The sequence below is a fragment of the Elaeis guineensis genome, chromosome 4, assembly GCF_000442705.2.
Source record: "Elaeis guineensis isolate ETL-2024a chromosome 4, EG11, whole genome shotgun sequence".
NCBI classification, from domain to species: Eukaryota; Viridiplantae; Streptophyta; class Magnoliopsida; order Arecales; family Arecaceae; genus Elaeis; species Elaeis guineensis.
This window is the reverse complement of record NC_025996.2, coordinates 131,266,749-131,286,597: the sequence shown is the minus strand read 5'-3', so window position 1 is coordinate 131,286,597 and position 19,849 is coordinate 131,266,749. Positions and strand designations below refer to the sequence as shown.

Below are 19,849 nucleotides of genomic sequence, written 5' to 3'. Positions count from 1 at the left end.
GGGTGGCATCTTTTATAATTGAGTATACTAGAGAAATATTTTGGACTGCAGGAGATATTATTTTGGGATGTCTTCAAAATATTTTATTTTTTAATTTTTTTGATTTGAAACTTCGTGGATTAAAAATATAATTAATTATTATTTAAATAAATAAATAATATAGTGGGTAATTATTAGGCTGATCCATGAGGTCCATCTATTAATTGGAGTGGTACACGCGGCTGGTCCATCTAATAATCAGATCTTTTGTCCGGTCTGCTCCACTGAATGTTCCTCGCATCATTAACTCTGAACACACTCGCATCTAAAGCGAATCCAAGAACTTTACCCAAAAAAAAAAAAAAAAAAAAGAAAAAAGTGAATCCAGGAAGAACATCGCAGAAAAAAAAATGGTACACGACCGGAAAACTTCTTCTATGTCCTCCTATCCCTTCTCCGTTGCCACTTCGCCCGATCTCGTTTCACGCTTTGCTTTGATCTCTCTTCTCAAGCAAAGGTATTGAGAGCTATAAGCCCGGTCTGCTGCACTGCGGTGGCGGTGCATGCTCTCCATCGCCCGGCCCTGCTTCGCTGGCCACTCTCCCCGCGATCCCCGGACCCCCAGATCCCTCGTTCTCGTCCCCCTCCTCTCTTCCCCTATTTATACCCACCTGCTTCCTCCTCGCTTCGCCGCTTCGCTTCATCGCCCACGCCTCCTTCGACTTTCTCTCCGGCGACGCCCTCTTCACCGCCCCCCGCCTCCTCTCGCCAAAGGTAAAGCCGCTTCTCCTCCCTCCCTTTCTCTCCCTCCATCTCTCTCTCTCTACATCTCTCTGTCTCCTAGGGTTTCTTATTTCGGGATCGCGCGTTTTTTGAGAAGTCTCGGGGGATTCTTGATAGGCTTACCGTCTTTTTTGAATTTGACTGTTTCTTCTTTGGGTTTTGTGGGGAAATCACGGGATTCTTGATGGGCTTACCGTCTTTTTTTTTTTTGAATCTTACGGTTTCTTCTTTGGGGAACCCGATTTGGGTTTTGTGGGGAAATCACGGGGATTCTTGATGGGCTTAATGCTCTCTCTGATCAAGGTATGACTTGGATTTGGTTGCATGGTATTTTTCGGTTATAGATGTGCATTAAATTCTTGAATGTGGTTTGGAATTCTGAGATTGGTCTCTTGTTCGAACCTTTTGTTTGCTGATGAGATCGTATGTGGATTTTAAGCCGTCGGAATTAGTATTAAATGCGCCGATGTTAAGTGAACTTTGAAATTTGAATTTTGAAACCTTCACTGTATACACTAATTCATGTTTATATTATTTTCTTGCTTTTTTTCTGTGAGCTATGTTCACAGAGTTAAATTCATGACACTCTTCTTCTTCTTCTTCTTCTTTTTGGTTTGGTCTTTTTGTGATGTTTATTGTATTTTCAGTTTGAAAAATTCTGTATTCTTTTAGTTAGTTATGACCTTATACTGAAAGCTACCTGAGTGTTTACTATCCGATGTAACCTTGCTGCAATATTCACCACTTTTTTTAAAATTACAATGGCAAAATGGTTTTATTTCCATATTGCATTTTCTTCTCCTGTTGTTGTTTTACTCATGTTTGAGTTCTTTGGATTGGCCAATCCCCCTGTTATATAGTTTATGAGTATCAGATTGTAAGCAGTCTTGATGATTTTCCATTTTTCCTCAGAAAATCCAAATATGGATGGGATGGAGAAGTCACATTCTGAGATAAAGCTATATTCAAGGCTGAGATTATGGGAATTTCCGGACAAGTACATCTTTGAGCCTGTTGATACTGTTGCTGATTCATATTTGTCAGTCAGCCGTGCTGATGGATCAATGAACTTGATCGGTTTGTCCTTTCTTTACAATGTCTTATGTCAAATTTCTATGCTGAGATTCTTTAATAACTTCTCAGGGATGAGACTAGGGATGCTCAAGGCAAAGGGAAGGGCATGGGGTTAACATATAAATACACGCATAGTATTATGTAGATATGATTGATATGTATCATAGATGTCATATGTATGTGTGTGTGTGTGTATCTTGGAAGTAGAGATTTTAAATCATGGTATTCAAAATTCACCAACTTACGCTTCCTCTCTTGCTTCCCTTTTTGTGCTGTTTTAAACTATGATTGGTTTAGACTTAACATTTCTTTCATTTAGATGCATTTGTCATTCCTGCTCTCTCTCTCTCTCTCTGCTGCTCTTGTTACTACTCTAGCTTCCATGTATATTTATATAATTTTATTAATACTCATTAAGAGATTTCCTTCTGAAGGGCAAATCTCCTTGAAACAGAAGTGGCTTGACCCTAAAAGAAATTCTTACAGGTGCTGCTCTTGTATTTGTGTTGACTGCATTGAACTAGAAGCATGCTGCATGGTGCCTAAGGGCAGGGTCTGTTCATGGGGACAGCATGGACTATCTGTCCACTATATGTTGATTTGCCTTTTCTGGTTGGTGTTTGTTGATCACTGTTATGTTACTTCTGTCATGGAAATTACCATAAGGGCCAAATTGAAGCATTAATGTTTTTTTATTTTTCCATAACTAAGTTAAAGTCTATTTTAGGTTTGTAATACAGATCTATTATAGGTGTCGTTTGACACAAGTATACGAGGATATTCTATAAGGGAATTTATTGGTAGATTGTAACCTTAATCTTTCAGCTCATGTTTAGTAGAGTGGGTGTTTCTCTATCAAATTTAACAGCCAAATTAGTGTTTTTTTTTTTCCTTTTAATACTTACTAATGTCTAGTAAAATTCAGACCATGTTTTGAGGGCTTAATTTTGGGAGGAATTGAAAGGTATCTTTTTCGAGTTTTAGAGGCCTTGGACAGCATCGTCATTTTTAGTGCCATTGGGTTCTCTCTGATGAAAGAAGAGAAGGTTATAAAAATATGGAGGGTGTCAGCAACTTCTCTAGGATCTCATGTTGCTTGATGTTTGTCTTAGCAGTGGGTGTTTTCGCCTAATCTAATGGTCCTAAGGATGCTAGCCTTCCAAAGCTGAACAAGTTTTTGATTTTCCTGGACCTCACTGCCAGGTTCCTTTTGGCCATGCACTTTGCTCTTCCCAATATTGGCTTTGGCTATGCTCCAAATGGTTTGGGGTATTGCTCTTCTCATGTCCCAAAATCTTTTAGTTTGAGAAAGCTGTCTTTACTTTGATAAATTGACAATTTCTATTCCATTTTGGTGGAGCTTTATGATGTTGGAGAGGTAGACCAATCATTTTGGGTCATCTCATTTTGGAGAGCTGTTTGTCAAGTCCATATTAGTACAATTCAAGGTTTGCAATCTGGATATTGTGTATCATACCTTTTTGGTACTAGTATGGTATGTTTCTGAGGAATATTGTATTGACACTTGGTATGTAGAAGCATAGGTATAGTATCAGTAAGCTTTTTTTTTTTTAAATATTTTTTTTTCAATTTTTGGTTGTTTTGGTTATTTCAAGGTGTAGGGATCTTCAAAATATGATTTTAAGGTTTCTGTGTCGTTATTTTATTTCATATTGGTCCCAAGACCGTATGATTGCTTGATAGATCTTAATAAATAAAAATAGATAATGCATAATTTTTAGCTTGAAACATGGTTTTAGATCTCGGTAGGATGTCCGGTGAGATGTTGGGATGGGGTTTCATCCCAAGCGTCAGGTTGAGACCATTTAGCCATTATCCTAGTAGCCCAAATAGTTTGTCTTGCAGCATCTCTCATCCCATGTGTTGGGAGAGGGTAGGAAGGTGGTACATCCCATGAAAAACCAAGTACACACCATCCCATGAGTTTTTAAATCTTGTTTTGAAAATATATATGAAAATATATTTGAATTATAAAATACATACCAACATTTAGTTCCTCGTGATGTATCTATATCGTTCGTAGATGTTGAGATCTCGTTCTTAGTCAGGACCTTTGATGTGACTCCAACCTAAGTATTGTGTCCACCCCTACAAATGATAATCCGGTCCTTTTGGATAGCTATCTTGGTACTAATTCTCTGTTTGATACAATGGTGGCCATCCCACCTAAGGGAAGGTCACTGTAGTGAAATCTGGCCCATAATTTGACTGAGATCATAAAGGGGAGTAGTTGTTCGAATATGATGTCTTAAAGTAAGGATATGTAGGTTGTACGATATATGATGAGGATCCAAAGATGTTTAGAGACCCTAATCTATATGCTATATCATCGTTTGCAACGGTGTCGGATCAACCATCTTGAGAGGCTTGCATCTCGTATGTTATCATATTGTTGCAAGCTTTACTTGTACCATGATTCACATTTTTTGAGGTACAAGCAAAATGAGAATCATCAATGAATGGACCTAGAACATGTGGCTGTAAGTTGTATACATGCTGCCATATCCACTGCTACCTCCATGGCCATCAGATGCATAATTGCTTAGACTATCGTTAACATCATCTCTCGTATCGTGAGATGATCTAGGCAATTGATGGTCTGAGGGCTTACTGTCTCGAAATTTGAATGAATGAGATCCTCGTCAACTTGCAGCTTTCTTTCCTTTCCCTTTGTCATGCCCCGATCCTGAATTAGAAATTAGGGACGTGAACAGCTGTTGTATACCTATAGAGAATTGTCCCTATAGGCATACAAGACATCCAACCTGTCAATAACACACTCAACTAACAAAGCGATACTCACAATTTAAGAGCTATTAGCTCAAATTTTAAAACAAAACCTTCGCAACTATCATATATAGCTAACTTTAGTCACATAATTTACATATTTATACAAAAGGTAGTATAGGGAGGGTTCTACAAAATTTGGAAGGTTGATCTGAGATGGCTACTAGATCCTCTCTCTAATCTCACATTTCAATCTCGACCTATCCTCATCATGCTTTGGACTCTGTAAAAACATAGGAATTACAATAATGAGCTAATAGCCTAGTAAGTAATCAAGACACAGTCAAAGAAATTAGGTTGCAGAAGCTAAATATGCACTTGATATAAATGCTAATTAACAATATGATATTTATAGATAGAGTCAAACTTATAGCTCTACAATATAGATATAACGATGCAAACCAAGGAAAACTCGTATATAAATTGAGGTATTTCAAAATCCACATAGAAATCAGATGCAAATCTGTGCTTACCGACTACATGCAAATCTCTATCCATCTGATAGTCCCAACGGCGCTCAATGATAATGAATTTCTGAGTATGCTTCGGATCATTCTCACCGATCTGTTTTTTTATCCTCTCCATCATGTAATATAAGAAGCCCATCTGGGGGTATCTTTCACTATCCACGGTGCGAAGCACCTCGTATAATGGCTTAATAGCCTTCATTATTTTCTCAGTCTGCTGTCAGAATGACTGACTCGTCATCAAGTTCTCCACATGACTTCCATCAGTGCTGGCCCTCGCATATCTGCTCTCCTGCCACTCGACATTGACAAACATTTGACGTAAGACGGCTTTCTTCTGAAGAAGATCATCAAGTGCCATGTAGTTGGTAGCAAATCGTATGACATTCGGTTTCAAGATCTCCCTTCCAGTATACGTCCGTATCAAGAAAGGATCCATATGTGATTGTAGATAAATCTAGTAATAGTCTGGACAATCTCTACTACCTGCTGCACCTTACGAATCTTCTCAGTATCCATCAATATAAGATCAATGCAATGTGCAGCACATGGGGTCCAGTATATCTGCAGTCGCTGCTCCATCAGCAACTCTCCGACAACCTTATATTGTGGTCCATTATCTGTGATGATCTGCACGACATACTGCTCACCTACTGAATCAATCACCTCCTCTATCAGAGCAAGGATATATGTGGCATCGTGCATCTTATCTGAAGCATCAATTGATTTGTGAAAAAATATTTTTCCATCATAGTAAGTTAAAAAATTAATGATGCTCCGTCTAGTAGGATCGGTCCAATCATCACACATCACTGTCAGTCCGTATGTAGGTCATTTATTTTGGTAAGAAGCAATCCATTTCTGCAGATCCTCCTTGTTACTGTCAAGAAGCTGACCATAGATGTCCTTAGGTCCTGACGGATCTACACCTTGACCGACAGCCTCTATAGCTGAAATGGTAGATCGATAGTAAGGATTGGCTGCTACATTTGCTGGAATATTGCTGAAATGAAATCATGATCCAACAGCTCGCCACATATCCTTCTTATTTTTTTCACCATAGTGTTAATCCTCTGCTGCTTTGAATCCTTGCTGGGCAAAGCATGTGGATCCAAATCATGGATGGTGGCTCCTGTTGGAATATCTCTAGAGGACCTCCTCCTACTGTCAAAAGCTCCCAACAAAGATGACATGCTGTGTCTGCTCCCTCTACCATCGGGCTTTCTGACTGATGTAGTTCTCTTGAACTCGAATTCTTCCTCATCGATCGCTGATTCTGACCCGGATTCGTAGCATGATGATCCAAATCGCTCTCTATACCGGGCCATCTCCTCCTGTCGGTACTGATCAGCCAAGTTTGCTTGAATGACAGCCTCAATCTGTGCCTCATCATCTGGAGCGGAAGCCTCTTTTGACTCTCTGAAGTGATAAGAAGGTGGCTCTGCAGTTCGACGGTCCACTTCTGTCTTTTTTTGCTTTGTCCTTTCCTTCGCTGCTTTCGAATCAGCAAAGTGCTTTTTCATCAATTGTCGGATCTCTTGCGGATATTTTCGACACATGGACATCAGGATAACCACCAGCCAGATGCTGCTTCAATCTAATCACCCTCCTTTCTTAAATTCTGTGTTGTACCATTTGCATTTCTAATGATGCCGAGCCGAGAGCATCTAGCCATGATCCCAATCAATGTCACGTTTTGAATCTTTCTTCTTACTTATTTACGTAAGTATAACAAAATACGGTAGTTTAATAATTATTAAAAAAATATTATATATAAATTCAAAAAAAAATTCAATAATAATTTTAAAACTTATAAATTCAAAAAAAATGTTATATGCTTCAAATAATATTTTTGAATTAGCTAAAATATAGTACTAATTTTACATATTTTTTATTTGATTATATATTTTTATTATTTAAATAATTATAAAAATATTTTTAATTTCAAAAATTTCAAAGAAATTTCGAGATTAGATTCAAGTAGCTCGAACCATTTTAAACATGATTCAGAATCTTTGATTTTATATTTTTTTGAATTTATTTTTTTAATAATTTTTTATAAATAAATATATATATATTTAAAAAATATATAATTAATGAAAATCAATGATTTTAGTGTCATCATGTAGATCTTCCAAAAATCTATCATATATGATCAAATCATACCAAAATCATAAAATTTTGATATGATTTTCTCTTATTTTCTTACTTCTTCGTTCTTATCTTTTTTTTCAGCCACAAGAATATAAAAAATAAAATATTTATTAAAAAAATAATACATTACCTTACTCCCGATCGAAAATCATCGTCTGCTTGAAGAAGTGCTGCAATTTGGCAGAATTTTCCTCTTTTTTCTAATTTTTTCGAAAGGCTTCGTGTCGTCGAAAGCCTGAAAGTGTCTCTCGGGAGTTCTGAGAGAGCTCTCGGGTTTCTATCAAAGAAGGAATCCTGGCTGCCACTAAATGACAACCCAGGTCCCACCACACCCTCCCACCCCCCATGTGATATGTCGGTACAATTCGGTTCAATGCCGAACCATACCGAACTGAGCCATACCGCCCGATTTTGGGCGGTATGGCTCCGAACCGTGCCGAACCGTCCAGTTTAGTGCGGTTCGGATGATTTTTCGAAAAAAAGGGCCGAACCGGATCGGTTGGCCGCCGATTCGGTTCCACGCCCCGTATCGGACAGTTCAGTCTGGTACGACATTCCTTGGTTTTGAGGATACTCTGTGTAAGCAAAGCCTTCTTTTGGAATTTTTAAGAGAAAAGTTGGGCATGGATCCTGTTTGACAAAGTGGAACTGTATTTGCTGGGTGGAGAGTTATGCAGGCATCAAGACTTTAGATTAGTGAATTTGGTTCTAGTTTGGAAGTGGTGGAGTTTTGTAAAGTTTTGGATGTTCTTTACTCCAAATAAGATTTAAACACAAAAAAGAAAATGTTATGTCGATAAAGACATTTTTATATTGGTTTCAGCTTGAGGTGGGATGCAAAAAGGAAAAAAAATTGTAGAATCAATTTTAGCCTTGGTAGAAGTTGGAGTATCCAACTGTGAACAGTTTGTAATTTGCAAATTTGCTGTACAAGACTGGTTCCTTGATTTGCTCTTTATTTATTGGGATAACATCATAAGAATATTTTGGTGGTTTCTTATCTGGATTTTATTATCAATGCACATTTGTAGCTGCTTAATTTCGGAGGAATATTGATGAGGAGAATAATAGGAACTTTGTGTTACTCCTTGACCTGTTCTTTTATTTTCAGATTTCTAATTGAGAGATTTGGGTTGGAGATGAGATGCCATTGGTTGCTATATGTTTATTGATTTTGGGGTATTTTTCTCTATTTGCCAAGGGTTCATGGTCTTGTTGCTGGGAATATCAAATTATTGATGTGTTTTTGGTGTTAATAAACAAAATTCCTACTGAGGAGGTGAGAACATGAGGAGGAAAAATCAAAGGTTCATGCAATGTGCCCTTACCAACTTGAATGGTAAGCTGTCCACTTTTGTGATGCCCATTGACAAAACTAATTTTGCCGCACTTCAAATATCTGTTAAATATCAGAAAGTTTTCATGTACTATATGGTATATAGAAGGCTTTATGCAAGGAATAACATGTTTTTGTATCAAGAAGGCCTCATCTTCTTAAGGCATTGTTTATAACATTAACTTCTTGAGTTGAGTGATTAATGTGGATATTGGTAAAACTACTACTTCTAAACTTAATTATCAGATATGTGTGGGTGCAGGTGTGCAGAAATGCGTCTCTTTAGAAAAAAAAATAGTAAGAAATTGCTTAGGAAGTAGGTGTAGGGACGAGTTACCAAGAAGCTTGGGAAGCCGATGTTCACTCCAAAGGGAAGATTCCTGCTACTAAGCTTCTAAAACTTCTGTAATCTAGCTAGTTGACTTTTGTTGGCTTTGCCTAGGTAGTTTACATAGCTATTCTGAATTCTGATTGTTTTGCATTTGCCCTAAGGCAGGATATTTTTTTTCATACATTTTCACTCTTTATGAAATGCTTGGCTTGGTCATTGAAAAAAAAAAAAGATGATCCAGAGATATGATAGAAAATGAAAATGGAGATGATGTTTCAATCAGACTTGAAGGACTGGGGATATTAGAAAGTGATCAACTTCGTTATCTAGTCTCTGCCATACAAAAGAAATGGAGATCTATATAATAGAATTGGAGATGGATGATGTATGGAACATTGAGTTGTTGCTTGCATGATAATTGATGCATATATTGGTGATTTAGGGAAGAGGTTTACAGAATGGAAAGAATTCCTGCAATTTTGTATGACCTAGAATGTTGGGAAACAAACGGAGCCCTAGACAAAGCATGTTAACTCTCAGAGGGAATATTAGGATGGACTTGTGGCAACTTGTGCAAGTCTAGGATGATAAATAAGTGAAGGAGTGGTATGCACCAACTAAAGATAAGGTGATGTTTAACCAATAAAGATGGATCAGCATGCATGACAAATATGATAGGAGGAATTTTTAAGGAGGGGTATTTTAATTTGACAAAGGACTTGGGAAGACAAGTGGAAGACCTAAGTTAACATAAGTGGAAGTTGTGCAAACGGAAATGGAAAAGCTTGCAGTAGCATTAGAGGTCAGCTAAAATACAAATATTTGGTAGATGGAGTTTCTTTAAGCTAATAACAAATACTTGGGACAAGGCTTGATGGTTATTGTTAATAGAGATGCGATATAAAGTGATGGAAAGATACAAGTTTACAACAATTGATGAGGGTTTGATTCCCACCAATCTAATATGCTTAAATATTAGGAAAATAATCTTTCATTCCACAAGTGATCACCTAATTATTTTCACAAGCCTTTCACATCTTCTAACTAAAACTAGAGAGTAGGTATAAAAATTGTTAACTGGCTATGGTGGTGTTTTGAATGTGAAATATACAAGTTTCATTAGTTTATAACATGAAAAAACTATTCAGGTAGTAAGACAAATAAAGTGAAAAACTATAAGCAATTGTTTGAGTATTTTATTTGGAGTTGTAAATTCACAAAGTGTACGTTCAGCTGAAACGTAATGAATCTGGTCTTCAGGAAGCATTGTACTATTATAGTTTCCTATGCTCTTGTGCTAACTAAATCGTCATTGTTGTATCGGGATTTGCTTTGCACCACCTCTCACATGTGGGTACTGTAGCATATGGCTTTGTATACTGGATCTTAAGACAACAGATGAGCTGGAGGGCCATGCCCATCTCCACTTGGCATGTATAAATTATAAGTGCCCTAGTTTTTAGCTCGTGCAATCAGTGAGTCAAACTTTGAGGAACACGACATCAAGTGGACTCTAGCTTGACTTTCACTTGGTTCTCAAATCAAATTTTGATGCCAAGTGTCTGCTGGCATGAACCACAAATGTGCCACAACTGGCTGGCTAATGACTGACCAGCATATGTGATGGCTGCTCCTCAGCCGCATGAGGATTCTCGTTATGAGCAATTTCAAAGGTTAACAAGACTATGCAAAATGTAAGGGGCATGCACATTGGGAGCAATTTTAAAAGGTTAACAAGACTATGCAAAATGTATGGTGCGGTGACAAAGTGCTTAACATACCTGCTTGCCCACATTTTGGATGGGTGCATTTTACAAGTGGCTGGCAATGTTTTATAATTTTTTTCTACATGTTTATACAAGGAAAGTATTTCTTTATGAGATATTTATTTGACAAATTATGCCAATTAACTGATGATAATTCTGTGACACATTTTAATATTTGAATTCTTCTATTGCTTGCCGATCCATTTTTCTTACCAAGCTTAAGTATTATTTGATGCATCTAGTATCTATTAATCCATTTTTTTTTGACAATTGACATAATTTGCGGGAATGTTTGTACTGTAGTGTCTTATGGAGCTTATTTTGATTGGACCATAATTTTCATTTTTGTTCAAGTTATAATTGTGTTATATGTACCATTACCTGATGGCTAATTTGATTTTGAAGTCATTGTCTATTATTCATTTTTCCCACAGTTCCCTCCAAGTATACAACACCTTATCTTGATATATGACGGTTAACCTGTTATAGGCATATGATAAAAACATTTTAATGCAATTCACTTTACAGACACAAAATGTAATTTGCTTGTTTGACACTCATGTCTTTTCTTTTTGTATTTGTAATCATTTGAAAGCATGGTTTCATACATCAGATGAATGGTAGACCACGTCACTTGAATCAACTTTTCTTACTACTATGAAAATGGAGGTTTTGTAGATTGTAAAAAGAAACAAAAACCAGATAATGTCAGCATAAATTCTATACATGGACCCCTTAAACATGTGAATTTATTTTGCTGTTGCTTGGTTTATTTGGAGCTTTGGCTTTTTTCTTGGCTTCAAGGGACAAATATGAGGTGCTCTTGAAGGAGGAAAAGAACAAAAGGTTTCGGTTTGAGTTTGATGCAAATTATTGGGCAGTATTGTGTGTATGGGCATGAGTGTTAAAACATGAGAAGGATAAACTGTGTTAGAACTCGAAAATGATAAAACAAAGGAGACAAGGGAAGAAGGACAAGGACATAGATATGTAGTCCAACACTAAGGAAAATATAATGCTTGAAGCAGCTTGTATGTTCATGTAGATTCACCTCATATGTAGATCCATTTGTAAAGACAGCAAACTATACTCATACACGTTTCAAATCCCTATGGTGACTCAACCTACTTGAGGTGACACTAGGACTTTCATAACACAATGACTCAAAAATGACTTGGAAACAACGTATAGCTTTGGTATAATGTTCTTTGACTTCTAACCAGGGCTACAAGCAACCAACCTAGAGTTTCTAATCTCTCTCTAAAACTTACCTTTTAAATAATTCAGAAATTAAACAATAAGCACTAGATGCTTGTTTGCAAGCTTATTACTAAAGTTGATAGTTGTAGTATCTAGACTCGAAATGGATTAGAAAATAACTGTTACTGTCAAGTGTCAAGCTTTACCATAACTGACTCGGTTGGCTTGGAGTAATTAGAACATAATGATAATTGTGAGTTTGCGGCCATCATTGCTTTTACTCATGTTGCTTAGGTTCTGCCCTTCTCTTTCAATACCCTTTGACATATATTCAAACATTTTATCTCTCATAAGGGCCTACATAGATCTTTGTTGCGCATGCTTGTACCATTTGAATATGTGATATAATTTCTTTTTCTCTAACTGGTGCCACTCATGCTTTCCCTGGCATAACCATAGCTTGCACTATTTTCCCAAATTTATCACACACAAGTTCTCAACATTCTCATAACTGCCACTTTTCTTTGTTTTTTTTTTTTTTTTTGATATTTTATGATGTAACACTTTGAAGTTTGAACTATACAACAACAGTGGCCATACTGCAGCATTGTAAATAGTTTCCATAATAATCAAAAGCACCTATCCACTTCATCCCCCAACCACCTTTGATGTTGTTAGTTATGACTTCATCAATCTCTTATTCATTTGTATAATTGATTGAAGAATAGGCAACAATTATGGCGTCATCTGGCCATCCACCTTGTTTTCATTGCTACTGCCATTGAAACTACATAGGTTTTGAGGCTTTCAAATGTCATCATATTGCTTTTAAACTTTTATAGGCTTTCATCCATATTTCTAGTTTAACCATGTCATATTTCATTAACCATTGTTACTATTCATGGGTGCATAACATGTATAATGGTGTACCTTCCTCAAAATCGGCAATAAGTTCATAGTTGACCATCGTAAACAAATATGCTTGCGATGGCCTTTGGTGTAATCTTAGAGAGTCTGAAAATTCACTTGTTTCTCCATAACTATGGGTGCTTGTAATCTTGTGCATCTGAAAATTTACTTGTTTCTCCTTGGATAGTGCTTGTAAGTTTGCTTTGGTACACATGACATCTTTCTAGGAAGCACAAATACTTCAGATCACATGCTGTGTCTGTATCATATTCGTAGTGGATACAGATGTTTATCAGATACTTCTCACATATGTGTTTGATACTTAGGCTAGGTATCATACTTTTCAAAATCGAAGAACGAACACTTTAGATGTTTTTAATACACATGCACATATATATACGTGCACATATTTGTGTATATGTATGGAAGTATATATTTGTACACGCATATATACAAATATATACATATAAATACATATGGATACATATATAAATGTATATACATATATAGATACACACACACACTCACACACAGAGATACACACACACATACATATATATACCCTATATATATATGTATATATATATATATACATATATATATACATATATATACATGTACATATACATACATACATGCATGCATGCATGATGCATGCATGCATGATGCATGCATGCATGCTGTATGTATGTATGTATGTATGTACACACACACACACATATATATTATATATACATACATATACATACATACATACATACATATATATATATATATATATATATATATATATATATATATATATATATAGATATGTATGTATGTATATACATACATACATATACATATACATACATACATACATATACATATACATACATACATACATATATATATATATACATATATATATATATATGTACATATATATCTATATATGTACATGTATATCTATATATGTACATGTATATGTACATATACATATATATTTACATGTACATGTACATATACATCTATATGTACATGTACATGTACATATACATCTATATGTACATGTACATGTACATGTACATATACATATATATCTATGTAGATATACATATATCTATATGTATATGTTGATATACATATATATATATATGTATATGTATATATATAAATGTATATATATGTATATATATAAATGTATATATATGTATATACATATGTATGTATGTATGTATGTATGTATCTACATACACACTCACACACACAGATACACACACACATACATATATATACCCTATATATATATATATACCCTACACACACACACATGTATATACATATACATATATATATACATGTATATACATATACATATACATATATATACATGTATATACATATACATATATATATATATATATATATATCTATATTATATACATACATTGACAAATTTATACATATCAACATATATGTACATATATATGTACATGTAGAACACACACACACACACACACATATATATCTATATATATGTAAGGAAGTCTGAATCGGTACCGGTCGGTGTGCCAGTAGCCGGGTGGTATGGTATTGTACTGTACCATGCTGTACCGACAATAAAAAAAATCAAAAAAAAAATCCCACCCACGGACACAAAAAAACGAAAACAGGGCGGAATCGGTTGGTTTGGCCCCGAATCATACCGAACTGGGTGGTTCAGCCTGGTTTGGGCCGTTTCGGCCCTGATTCAAAAAATAGGGCCGAATCGGACCGTTTTTACACCGATTCGGCTTGGTATAGGCTGAACCGAACCGAACCGATTCAGCTCGGTATGGGTTGAATTGGACGGTTCGGTCCGGTTTGGCAAACCATGTATATATGTATATATATGTATACATATGTATACATATGTACATATATATATGTACATATATATGTATACATATATGTATATATGTACATATATTTATGTATACATATATACACATATATGTATACATATATATGTACATATATATACATATATATGTATATATGTGTACATACAGATATATATATTTACGTATATATACATATATATATATATACATGTATGTATATGTGTGTGTGTGTGTATATACATGTACGTACATATATGTACACACACACACACATATATGTATGTATGTATGTAGATGCATATATATATACATATATGTACTTATACATACATATATATGCACACACACACACACATATGTGTATATATATGTATACGTATGTATATATATATATGTGTGTGTATATATGTATATGTGTGTGTGTGTACACACACACACACATACACATACATATATACATATATACATATACAATCATATAAGTATAAATATGGACATGCATGTATCTTAATGTATGTATATATAAATATATACACACACACACACATACACATACATATATACATATATACATATACAATCATATAAGTATAAATATGGACATGCATGTATCTTAATGTATGTATATATAAATATATGTGCACATATATGTCCCTATTTATACTTACATATATATGTATACATACATAGATATAACTATGCATACATATATATAAATAAACACATACATATAGATGTGTCTTTGTGGTATTTTATCCTACTTTTTCAAGATTTGCCATATCGGTTATCTGTATCGTGTCATATCCATATCTATGCATCATAAACACCTATTTTCATGGTATGGCTACTTCACACCATCCACAATGCCCATGATGTGATTCCTCTTTAGTATTACATCACTGCAAAATATCACATTGTTAATAACTTTGCATCTTAACATAGCTGATACCATAGTACAAGTACTCTAATATTTTGCAAGTATTCTTTATGTTTCCTTGGCCTTTTTTGAATTTCTCTATTAACAAACAGCTTTCTTTTTTTTAACCATATTATCCACAGATTTAATTTTTTTCATGAATTGTTCACAAATATTCATGAAATCTTTTTTGAGTTACAAATTGTTAATGCTATATATTGTTGTTGATGTTGCTGTCCATTTGTTGTTTTCGCCTCTCGCATGCTTGTTTTCATTTGGATATATATGCATATATGCATAACCTTATATTCTTTTTTTGTTATTCAATTTCTTTATCACCTTTGTGCTTCAAATTTTTTTAAACTTTTGGTAATTTTCTATGGTTTATATGTACATGGTTATACATGGTTTGCCAAACTAGTATCAAAGGGTGTCCTAGTTGGCAACCAGTTTGGCACAGTGCCATTCCGGTGGGTACTGACAAAGGGAGAGCTGAAGATGAAGGGGGAGATGGAGAAGGAGAGTGAGGAAAAGGGAGAGGCAGGGAGGGAGGGAGAGTGAAGAAGGGAAGGAGGGAGGGAGGGAGGGTTTGGAAGCCATTGTCAAAATAGGGATCCTTGGTTTCGTTTCGAAATAGGGGATTACTTATTTATTTCAGTTCGAAATCAACAAAATAAAAAAGGGATCCCCTGTTTCAAAATGAAACAAGGGATCCCTATTTCGACAATGGCTTCCAAACCCTCCCTCCATCTCTCTCAGCTTCTCTTCCCCCTCACCCCTCCTCGTCTCCCTCTCTCTCTCCCCTCGCCCTCCATTTCGAACCAAGGTAGTGAACCATGCTAGTAATTGACTTGTCTGGTTTGGCACGCCCCATTAGTTTGGCATGGTTCAGCAGACCTTCATATATAGTTACATACTCTTATATTCTTTCTTTTTTCTTAATTTCTTTATCATTTTTTTGCTATGGATTTTTTCTAAACATATCCAGCTGTTACACTAACTTTGTTTATACTTTTTAAGTATCTGTATACCAATATTCTTTTTTCCATATTGTTGTCTTAATATTGTGTATTTATTTTTAAGTACATGCACAATCTCTCTCTCTCTGCTCCTCTCTCACACACACGTGCGTGCACGCGTGCACATCACAGAAATCGTTACACCCCCATCTTGTAGATTCATCTATTCCACTATTCACATTCCATTATAAAGTAGTGAATATTAGAGTTTTGCATGAATTCTTTGTTTGTTTGGAATTGATTAATTCTTGGACGAGTATTATTGTTTCTTAGTTTTCATTTCAGCAGTCAAGGTGGTTTACCACATTCACTATTTCTTTTGGACAGGAGAGCTTCCACAATGTGGTCCTGTGCAGTCTCCAAATGTTTGCAGTGTGTTTGGGATTATTGGAATGCTGAAGCTTTTAGTGGGCAAGTGAACTATTATGTCCTGTATCTTTTCTTTGTGATTCAAAAATTTAATTTGTCTCACAATTCACCAAGCAGTGCCAGCTAGTTGTACAAATAAGTTAAGAATAATTAGAATTCTTGCTTGTTGCAAATGATGGTTTGGTTCGGATAAATGGAAAGTACTCACTTAATGGAGAATTAAGATCCTTAATATATGTGATGAACAAATTTATGTGGGTATTCCTGTACTGTTTAAGAGTAACCTGGTAGGTTTGACCTTTTTTATCTATCGCGTCAATGTATAATTGTTCTTCATGATTGAAGTATAGTGATATGCAGAATGGTAACAAAAGTAAAGGAAGTGGAGCTTAATGATTTAAGAGTTCCTTATTTCCTTAATTTACCTATTTTGAATACTTTATTTATCTTAAATCTAGTATTTAGGTAAATATAGTTGCATATGAAGGATAGATCAAGATGTTTTCTGTTGGATGAGATTGGATGTCTGCTAGTTTAAATGATCATTAGTGGCACTGTGGCGGTAGTATACACTGCTAGCTGAAACGATTGTCTGTCTGTTGATCGTAAATGTCCGCTTATTCTTTTTATTTCCTCCTACATATGATGTTACATGCAAGTATGGAACTGATTTCTATTTGAATTCAACAAAAAATATTTAAAGAATTTGAATTCCATAAAATAAAGAGTTGACTTCCTAGCTTGGGAACTGAGATTCTGATTATAAGGATCAGGTCAAGATAGTGATGTTATATGGTTTTGTATTTCTCACATCTTCAAGAGCTCAGAAATTCTATGATATTCAAACATTGTTAAGCTCAAAAGTGCGGTAATTATATCTTATATCTTAATTTTGAGAACATCTGAATTCTGATCCAATATGGTGCTAATAGAAAGATTCATTGGTAATCAACCCATAGTCATGAATTGGACTTAGATCTCATGATTGTTCAGTAATAGCATTGTTCTTGTTCAATGAATTGCAATTCTGTCATTGTTTATACCACATGAGTTTCTTGGGACCCTCCAACACTTGATGTCCATTATATGATTGAAGATGATGAGATCCATGTCTCTATCATTACTGTTCGTCATTTTGGTGGAATTATGTTTAGATCTTTTCAAATTTAGCCTGTATGCTGTTTGAGGCGGTGATGATTTTTTTTAAGCAGTTTTGACCATCTGTATTGAGGGCCACTGCCTCTTCCTTGGTTAAATATGTTGCCACTCAAATCCATTTTGATCATGCTCACCACCTTCTCCTTGATGCACAACAGGGTCTTATCTATTAGTGATAACACAGCATGAACGTGTTGGATCTTACTTAGGCCATCCTATTTTTCGAGTATCAACCCTGCGAATTCTTCCATGCAATCATTCTCTAAGCAATTCCCCAGTTGAACAGGTCCAAAGTGTTTTCAATTGTATTTTATATTTAGTATTTTCCATTTACATCAAACTTTGGTCATTTTACTATATTTTGACAGAAAAAGATGGAAGCAGAATTTTCTGTCCTTCTAAATGCTGCAGAGAGGACTTCTGGTCTGTTCTTCTCCTATGATGTAAACTTAACACTTTGGTGAGTGCTTTTTAATTAATTGTTATCTGTATTGCATTTTGTCCTTTAGTCAGACTACTCAAGAGCTGTTTGATGCACACATATATAGGGAAACCATAACAACTGAAACCCTTGACTGGTCATGTACCAAAAAAAAAAAAATGATTTGGATACAGCTTGCTAATGTCAGCAGTTTGCAGATAATGGAGGGCCTGATAATGCTCAATGTGCTAGCCCATGTAAATGCCATCATGGCTTGAGTTTCTCCTCTATCATCTTTCTTATCTTAAGATATCTCTCTTTCTTATTTAGTTGGAACAGGCGTCCTGGTACCTTTTTTGGTTGCGGATTCTATTCAACCATATGATAAATACTGAGGAACAATGATAGACATGAGATAAAGGGTGAAGTGCTTATGTTTATTCCTATTTAAGAAAATGTAAAGGACCAATTTGTGCAACTTTTACAAAACTACCATTACTTGTTTCTGTCTGTGATGAGATCCTATTTTATTACCAAGTAAATGTCACTGTGCTCTTGTTCCGGTTTAAATTGCATCCTAATTGTTAGTTGACTTTGCCTCCTATATTTGTTAGCCATTCCTGTGGGCTGCTCCTGTTACTTGGGAGAGTTCAACTGGTTTAACATATTTACATCGGACAGGATCTCTTTATCTATAACATCAGAGATTCTGAATCATAGGAAATGCACAGTTTTGCCTGGTCTTGATTTAACCACTTGACATTCGGCTTACCATGATAGAATTTCTTGTTGCTTCCTTGGCATCTGTATTTCCAACAGAAGTATATCTTTAACAATGGTTCTTTCCCTAAAGGAAATATCTATAGCAACAGTTTCATGATCTATTCAATGAGTTATGCTTGCTGTTTTCTGTATCTCTTTGCTACTAATTCTAGCATTCAGAATCTTTGCTCTTACAAACAGGCATTGAGGTTCTTATGGGCGATAAGATGTCTTTAATTTGTAATGCAATTTCATGATTGTTATGCTGAACTCGTATATAAAATTTTTAAGGGCCATTTGAAACTTGAGATTTTAGTTAGATAATTAAAGAATGCAATATCGTCAATGCACTACATTGTTAAGTTAGTGGAATACAAATTTATAAAATAAAGTGGGAAAGAACCTGACCCAAGCAAAACAAAGGAAGAAAAAATAGCCACACATATGTACCCCACTTTTTTGGTTCACTTTTTGAAAAACAAGTTTCTCTTGTGGGAAAACTTGAACTTCTAGTGGTCCACTGTATTGC

General features: G+C 35.2%; 1 protein-coding gene across 2 annotated transcripts in view; it reads left to right on the top strand.

Annotated features, from left to right (window-relative positions):
- Positions 1 to 307: 307 nt before the first annotated feature.
- LOC105042656 (phosphoinositide phosphatase SAC6) overlaps positions 308 to 19,849 on the top strand; it is an 80,916-nt gene continuing 61,374 nt past the window's right edge. The window contains exons 1-5 of one of the 2 annotated variants that reach the window (XM_029263867.2): positions 308 to 753; positions 1,675 to 1,839; positions 16,938 to 17,021; positions 18,296 to 18,423; positions 18,506 to 18,597. In XM_029263867.2, the coding sequence (XP_029119700.1) occupies positions 543 to 753; positions 1,675 to 1,839; positions 16,938 to 17,021; positions 18,296 to 18,423; positions 18,506 to 18,597 (680 nt within the window). In that variant the 5' untranslated portion in view covers positions 308 to 542. The remainder of the gene's footprint in view (positions 754 to 1,674; positions 1,840 to 16,937; positions 17,022 to 18,295; positions 18,424 to 18,505; positions 18,598 to 19,849) is intronic. The other variant, XM_010919943.4, reaches the window with a different exon arrangement.